Raw genomic sequence first — 8,717 nt, forward strand, 5'->3', positions numbered from 1 at the left:
AATACAAAAGAGTCAAAGTAGGCATTCCCCTTCTGGAAATTCCTCTATATTGTCAAATATTATGACCAACAGAAGTTGCATAGAGATTCTATGGAGATGTAGTCGCTTGAAAATAGTAACATGTAGATCTATTTAGGTGTTTTGCATTATTTGGCCTATGAGAGTATACAGATTCATAAAGCAGATGAAGCTCAGATTTACAGTAGCCCCTGCCTTCTAAATATGAACTAGCTGAGGTCGGTCTCTAAGAATCCTACCCAGTTTTTTAGTCTGTCAAAGGGCAAGCTCACACTACAGGACTGAATTGCTGTGGTGCTCACTTACACTAAAAATGTTTCTTGTCATCTGTTGTCGTCCTGACATAGTGCACATAGTACACTACACACCACAATGCTGACAGGGTGAGTTTGGGTGCAGTTGCAATTGCAAGGTGCAATTGCATTGCATACACTACAAGATCACGTGGCAATAACATCAAACTGGTTTGAAAATAGTCTCGAACTAGCACCGATTTGGCCGAGATCCAGGGGTTTTGTCGCAGACCTTGGAAATCTGCTTGCGACAGCAAATTCCAGCCAAAAGCCGTGTAGTGTGAGCTTGCCTTAAGAGTATATTATAGTTGTCAATATCAAAGGCAGCATTAAAGGGATAGTCCACCCAAAAATGAAAGTTCAGTAATCATTTACCCATCCTCACATTGTTCCCAATCTGTATTACTTTCATTCTTCTGTGGAACATAAAAGAAGATATTTTGAAGAATGCTGTTTTTGCCCAAAACAACATTGACTTGGTGCTTGCCGTCGGAAACAGACTGGAATTTTTAAATTAGTTGCTTGACATTCTCAATGATGCTGCCTTTGAGATCATGGACAGTAGGTCTGCTTGTTTAGTATGCATATAAAAATGTATAGCCTATAGCGGTTTACAATCTATACCAGTTTTTTAATAATCATGTCAGAGTCACCATACCTTATGGTTAGTGATGCCGTAAAGATACAGTACTCTGAATGACGACTCTGTGGAAAAGGACCAGAAGCTGCTATTTAACTTTATTTTTGAGTCTTACATTCACATTTCAAAGTTTGTTTAATTTATTTCAAATCAAAGATCTATCTGTTGGGTCTGATATATTGGGTCTGCAGTATACAAACAAAATGTCAGGACCAGGCATTATAATATATAATATATGGTATTATAGCTTTAAAGTGTGTGTTTTAAGTGTTCTATAAATTGAATTCTTAATGGGCCATATTCTGAAATGCAGTCTGAGCTCTTAAAAACAAGCCAGTGTGCATAGATGTTTAAAGAATATCATCAATTACGAACAATGAACATTGTTATATGATTCTATTCTGTGGGATTGTCTTCTTTCCAATGCAATAATAGTAACAGGGATTTTTGATCTCCAATGCAATAGCAGGAATGAATAGTTTATTACAGTGAAAAAAGCTTCTTTTTTTAAGTACAATCATTGTATATGTGACAATGTGCTTATGTTTAGTCTGAAAATGACACTGACACATGTTGCACAGGTCTATACAGTATATCTAAACAAAAAGAAACAATATTTGATGTTTGTCTAATGTATACAGATAAAGACTAAGTGAAAATATGTTTTATATTGTAAAATTACGTTAAACACTGTTTTTTAAATGTGCGTAATTTGTATATCCTACGTGTTGAACCAGTCATAATAGTGAACGTAAAGTAGATGTAAAAAAAAAAACTAAAACAGTGATGCCTTGAGAAATGTATTTTAGCACTTTATCAAATATGTTGGTACTGTAGTAAAATAGCTACGCTGAAATTGACTAATAAACCACTCAATCATGTTATCCTAGATTATATAGAGAATACTTATACTGCATAGAAATTATAGCCTTAGTATCGATAATAAAATATGTTAGTTGCACATGTTGACCTTACTTTGAGCATGAATACATGAGGATGAGGTAACGTGAACAATACAGTACATTAGGGAAACAGCAAATATGTGAAAGTGAAGATGTAACAGAATGTATTTTGTTAAACTGCATGGTGGAGTGCTTAAACTGTGATATTCTTTAACTCTGGGATATTTATTTTTCTATGTTAGAGTTCTCAAAAGATAAATGGTCTATTTATCAATATCACTGTATTCTAATGATGCTATAAAATATACTAATCTAAACCAATTATGTGTGCACTGAGTATTTCATACCACCAACTATGAATGAAATATATAGTTTATTCTGGCACAGGTTTTTTTTTTTTTTTAACCACACCACAGCATAAAAAGTATTCTACATTTCACATTACATTACAGTTTTTTACAGTCGCTAGGGCACATTTCTCAATACTTAGGTCACTTTTTCAAAACTCTTCACACAGTGAGCACAACAGAAGTATATGTGGGCTAAACTGTGGATCATTTATCATTGCTTTGGCACAAAATGCATTCAATGACTACATCTTTCAAATTACATTAATTGTTTTCTCACTTCGACACAACAACCACCAAAACTCTGTGTACTTACAGGCCAATTTGCACATGCTTACATACTGTTTTCAAAACTGTTAAACTTATGTTCAAAACAATAACATAATACAAAACTGAATATGACAGCAATTTGCTACATTTCTACAGTAATATTGTAATGAAATATGTTTCGAATCTAAAAATGAAATGCTATAAAAACAATTGGACCAACCACAGCTGATTCCTATTGTATCTGTATCGGTGAATGGTGTGTACAAATTCTTGTATTTTGTAATTAGTCTGTGAAAAAAAAAAAAAAAAAAAGACATAAAATATATTGACGCATACTGCATCATGTCTGATTCATTCCAGTAAAATATTTTGCAGTGAATTCTAAACAGTAGAGAGGTGTGCTTGTTTTACAGAAGAAAACATTGTATAATGCTACCTGTTGTTAGTGTTTTTTAGGTCATTGTTTTGTGGGTGACAAAGTATGTTTGTTGTCTGTCAACCTTTGCTAGTGTGATGGAAGAATATGTTGATTTGAGACACGTATGAAGTGATATGGTAGTTTTAGTGCATTTTGAAAGTGAAATGAACTGCTGTGCCGAGCTGAAGGTTGGTTTGGAGAACTGTGTGAAGAGTTTTGAAAAAGTGACCTAAGTATTGAGAAATGTGTCCTAGCGACTGTAAAAAACTGTAAGACATGCTAACTGCAATGATTTGGGCAAAAAACATTACAATTCATCATAGAAAGGGGTTTTATTCATAGCAACTTACAACAGTTGTGTTAAGACTAAACATTTCAGAATGCCACATTGAACTCCAGAGACAAACCTAAAATAACTTGTCATCTAATTCTAATTCTTAAATAAAAGAACAATGTAATAATAATTTTGAGATTACCAATGGAAACAATATTGGGCTTATATGTAATGTAACACTTCAAACAAAAGAGAATAGCATTTAAAATGTAGCTAAATTAAATCAAATATTTCTATATAACCAGCTTGATATACTGAGCGCGTTTCACCCAGCGATATCGTAGTTCTAAACTCGCTTTTAACCCAGAGTAATGGAACGTTTCACACTTGTAATTTGAAGCGGGGTTATTAGCACCGCTTTTTACACGGGGTTGTAAAACCCTACTCTGAACTCTGCAAAACAACCCGATCTCACGGCATTTTGTACTTATTTACGAGGTGGCTAATTCAATATCTTGATTGAATATAGTTTTGCTAAATTGTACATATTTTACGAGTTGCCAAATTGGAATGAATTCATAAGAATAACCTCCCCCTGACCCCACCCCTAAACCTACCCATCACTGGGGTTTAGACAAATCGTAAAATTCACAAATAAATAAAATGAGATCAAAATGAGTTTAATGCCACAAACACTCCTGGCATACCTGCCATTCATTTGTGAATAGCTTCTTGTGCATTTGAAGATCCCTGCACTCATTTGTGGACACTTCTAATGTCAAGACGTGCAGACAAATCCACAAATAAGTGAACTCCATCCACCGTCTAATTTAGCCAATCAGATAACAGCCACATTGAACTGACCAATCGTAGCAGGTTCTTGCAACAAACAATCACGTTTGGCTTTAGGCTACACTAGGACCGGGAACAGATTCATTTTGCACCCCTGAAATGAACTGCATTCTATGGGTGCTTCGTTCAAACTGAGCTGAAAACACCCTGTTTCCAAAATATTATTGGAGTTCAGGGCTTCTATATACAGGTCCTTCTCAAAAAATTAGCATATTGTGATAAAGTTCATTATTTTCCATAATGTAATGATAAAAATTAAACTTTCATATATTTTAGATTCATTGCACACCAACTGAAATATTTCAGGTCTTTTATTGTTTTAATACTGATGATTTTGGCATACAGCTCATGAAAACCCAAAATTCCTGTCTCAAAAAATTAGCATATCATGAAAAGGGTCTCTAAACGAGCTATTAACCTAATCATCTGAATCAACTAATTAACTCTAAACACCTGCAAAAGATTCCTGAGGCTTTTAAAAACTCCTAGCCTGTTTCATTACTCAAAACCGCAATCATGGGTAAGACTGCCGACCTGACTGCTGTCCAGAAGGCCATCATTGACACCCTCAAGCAAGAGGGTAAGACACAGAAAGAAATTTCTGAACAAATAGGCTGTTCCCAGAGTGCTGTATCAAGGCACCTCAGTGTGAAGTCTGTGGGAAGGAAAAAGTGTGGCAAAAAACGCTGCACAACGATAAGAGATAACCGGACCCTGAGGAAGATTGTGGAGAAGGACCGATTCCAGACCTTGGGGGACCTGTGGAAGCAGTGGACTGAGTCTGGAGTAGAAACATCCAGAGCCACCGTGCACAGGCGTGTGCAGGAAATGGGCTACAGGTGCCGCATTCCCCAGGTCAAGCCACTTTTGAACCAGAAACAGCGGCAGAAGCGCCTGACCTGGGCTACAGAGAAGCAGCACTGGACTGTTGCTCAGTTTTGCATGTCATTCGGAAATCAAGGTGCCAGAGTCTGGAGGAAGACTGGGGAGAAGGAAATGCCAAAATGCCTGAAGTCCAGTGTCAAGTACCCACAGTCAGTGATGGTCTGGGGTGCCATGTCAGCTGCTGGTGTTGGTCCACTGTGTTTTATCAAGGGCAGGGTCAATGCAGCTAGCTATCAGGAGATTTTGGAGCACTTCATGCTTCCATCTGCTGAAAAGCTTTATGGAGATGAAGATTTCATTTTTCAGCACGACCTGGCACCTTCTCACAGTGCCAAAACCACTGGTAAATGGTTTACTGACCATGGTATTACTGTGCTCAATTGGCCTGCCAACTCTCCTGACCTGAACCCCATAGAGAATCTGTGGCATATTGAGAAGAGAAAGTTGAGAGACGCAAGACCCAACACTCTGGATGAGCTTAAGGCCGCTATCGAAGCATCCTGGGCCTCCATAACACCTCAGCAGTGCCACAGGCTGATTGCCTCCATGCCACGCCGCATTGAAGCAGTCATTTCTGCAAAAGGATTCCCCACCAAGTATTGAGTGCATAACTGAACATAATTATTTGAAGGTTGACTTTTTTTTTTTGTATTAAAAACACTTCTTTTATTGGTCGGATGAAATATGCTAATTTTTTGAGACAGGAATTTTGGGTTTTCATGAGCTGTATGCCAAAATCCTCAGTATTAAAACAATAAAAGACCTGAAATATTTCAGTTGGTGTGCAATGAATCTAAAATATATGAAAGTTTAATTTTTATCATTACATTATGGAAAATAATGAACTTTATCACAATATGCTAATTTTTTGAGAAGGACCTGTATTTCCATCAGGATCAGTGAATCAGGATAAACTCAGGCTTATACACCAATTATGATCAATTTCAAATCAATTCGAGCCCGATTCAGACTCTGACAATGTTATTTGTTTGTTTGTTTATTTGGATCCCCATTAGCCAAAACAAGTAAAAATATAAAACTATAATCAACAACAATAAAAGTTGAACAAGTTGTTAATGAACAATAGGACTGTGGAGAACGAATTTCATGATCAGACTTTGCAAGCATGGATTTCATTGGACGTTCCAGAGTGGTACGTTTTTTAGAATTTTCGTATACATTATAGATACGATGTTACCCACCATTTAATCGTGATATTTGTCAGAAAACTAAGGTACTACAAGCAGTAATCGATCATAAAACCATGGTTAATTTTCCTTAAGGAACGGTGAACCATCTTAAAAAAACGAGAGCTTACAAAAGCAACAGAAAACAAGCTGTTCTCCATCAAATGTAGGCTACAGCACACAGATAAACGTTGGGGTTATAATGTTCAGGAACAGTGTTTCACGAGTTCACACTTACATATAATTAATTAGAGTAAAGGTTATGCGTATTTGTCGTGCTCTCCGGGGCAAGTGCAGAGTCAAACATGTATAGGTCTCTGCGGGACACTAATAGGAGTTACCAGGTCAGTGGGCGAGGCCATAAACAGAGGGGCGTTTTCGACAGCATTACTGATTTGCCCACATCACAGAGAGGGTAGGGTTTAGGGGTGGGTGAAGGGCATAATTTTCATTGCATGATTTACAAACACCCACCAGTTTGAAAACACCCACAAATTTGGAAACACTCACTTTTGTTCCACAGAGACCCCCATACTCTAGTCAAATGACGACCGGCTCCTTCTCTCTGGAGCTCTAAGGGGGTGGAGGGATAGAGTTGTGGGTAGGGTTAGGGTATGGTTGGATATTCTAGCTCCACCCATTAGGCTCAAATTACATTTGCTCCTCCTCACTGGAGCTCTAGCAAGGAGGAGCTACACGTAAGCACCACCCATCTGCTTTGCAGTGAGCAGATTCTAGTCCAGGAATTTGGCCTGAACCCAGAGTAGCCTACTCATTATTTAAAAATCTGGAAAAATAGTGTTGTAGTCCAAATGAGCCGTTCATTGTAGTTCTTGAAAAGGAGGTTCTGTTAAGTAAAATTTGTACCTTTGGAGTGGACTTTGAGCTTTGTAACCTTACAGATCTTTGTTATGCTCAAACATCAATTACACATTTACTTAAGCTGAAAAAGCATAATAGGACCACTTTAAGAGACAGGTTTAGGCTACTTACCATCCAGATAGAACATTTGGGAAAAACGTGATGGTTTTCGGCAATATTTGAGGATGTGAGATCCTAACAGGTCGCGTGCTGCGTTCGTCCAATCAAGGACACCGACACTGCAGTGCGAATATGCAAATACGAAAGTTAGCCCGGGGTTTAAGAATACGTCAGTTTATAAATATCCAGTATGTTTGTTTTACCCCAGGTACATTTCAAGCAGTGTGAAACGTGAATCAAGATAACATTGCATTTACCCGGTGTTTATAATGAGGGTTAAATATTGTGAAAAGCCCTTTTGTCTAGGCTATCCTGCTGCTTCCAGTGATTTGTTTGCTTGTTTCAGGTGCTCCCACTGCTGGTTACTATGGAGAGCAGTAGTACACAAACCCAGTTCTGGCTAGCTACACCCTTACCTTGTGGTGGCTAACGGATAGATTTTAATAGTGATTTATAATTATGCCTACTAATTCAGTGGTAACAGTGCGGTATGGTCCATATGAGTCGTGTGGTATTGTAGAGCACAAAATATTTCGCCTGGACGGTTTACAAGGTAACCTAATCCTTAGGTGTGTCAAAAGCTTTAAATAAGTTTAATTCATTTTGTTAAATTTTTTAAAACGGATATACCGAGTTAACCGCTTGTAGTAACAATAGTATTAAGTTATTGTAATCTGGTGGAAACTATGGTAACTTATTTATCTTTTCCCCCTAACGTTAGCTGTCCTGAAAGACGACGGCCACCAGTGTGTCCTCGAGAAAACAGATGACTGGAATATATTAGAGCTCATTGTCAATGGGGAGTGCGTCTACACGTGCAACATTACGGACCTTGAGTTTGGTAAATTACGTAAGCATTTGGAAACCTCTGCTTTCAGGAAGACAAGAGATGCGATGCTCATCATGACGTGTTTTTTTTAACTCCTCTTTGCTCATAGGAGGTGATGGACGACTTGATCCGCGGTGCCTGGAGGCCATTGACGCAGTGAGGAACGCGTATTGAACGACACGCCACGTACTAGGCCTATACGCTGTATGCGAAAAAAAAACAACGGTCTACTTTTATAAAGTGGCGATTAATGGAGCAATAGCTTTACTACTTGAGCATTATAAACGGTGTAACGTTACTGCATATTATATTAGTAAGTAAGTGCTTTTTCCCCCAGAATTGAATAAGGCTACTATTTAATGTATCCTTCCTGTTCAGTAGGCCTATATAGCCTACTATTTAAAAATAAAAATAAATTAACCAGATAGCGCTATTCCACCATTAAACAGTAAAACCAACAGTAGTTTGCTACATAGTCAAATGACCCAACTATTTTTCACCCTATAAAGTCTGCATTGTTGTACACTGCTGATTTGAGCAAATTAACATATTGTGCACACACGTACTTACTATATAACGCAGCAATTGTAAGTTGTAAGGTATACTATTCAAAACATTGCCAGTCTTTAAATCTAGTGAGCCAAGTAGACATTATCATTTTTTGGCATGCATGTTATGAGTCCACTAATGGTGTCTTGCTTTATAAAGGCAGCACACTGCCTACGTAGAGACCTTGTATGTATGTATGTATGTATGTATGTATGTATGTATGTATGTGCACACAGGTATATGATAAATGATAAAACCCAAGCAAGCATCCA

General features: G+C 37.6%; 1 protein-coding gene across 1 annotated transcript; it reads left to right on the forward strand.

Annotated features, from left to right (window-relative positions):
* The first annotated feature begins 7,415 nt into the window (after positions 1–7,415).
* cunh10orf53 (chromosome unknown C10orf53 homolog) lies at positions 7,416–8,715 on the forward strand. The gene is made up of 3 exons (XM_077236928.1): positions 7,416–7,620; positions 7,789–7,908; positions 8,006–8,715. The coding sequence occupies exons 1-3, from the start codon at positions 7,527–7,529 to the stop codon at positions 8,068–8,070; spliced, it is 279 nt and encodes a 92-aa protein (XP_077093043.1). The 5' UTR covers positions 7,416–7,526; the 3' UTR covers positions 8,071–8,715.
* The last annotated feature ends 2 nt before the right edge of the window (positions 8,716–8,717 follow it).

Source organism: Siphateles boraxobius, unplaced genomic scaffold, assembly GCF_051911475.1.
Source record: "Siphateles boraxobius isolate OS27281-9 unplaced genomic scaffold, OSU_SipBor_1 20, whole genome shotgun sequence".
NCBI lineage: Eukaryota > Metazoa > Chordata > Actinopteri > Cypriniformes > Leuciscidae > Siphateles > Siphateles boraxobius.

What these genes read in the sequence shown, in the direction of transcription:
- cunh10orf53 (XM_077236928.1), top strand. Translation starts at nt 7,527, where the DNA reads ATGCCTACTAATTCAGTGGTAACAGTGCGGTATGGTCCATATGAGTCG. An exon ending in TCGCCTGGACGGTTTACAAG is followed by an intron (nt 7,621 to 7,788) that starts GTAACCTAATCC and finishes CCCTAACGTTAG; the next exon opens with CTGTCCTGAAAGACGACGGC. An exon ending in CATTACGGACCTTGAGTTTG is followed by an intron (nt 7,909 to 8,005) that starts GTAAATTACGTA and finishes CTTTGCTCATAG; the next exon opens with GAGGTGATGGACGACTTGAT.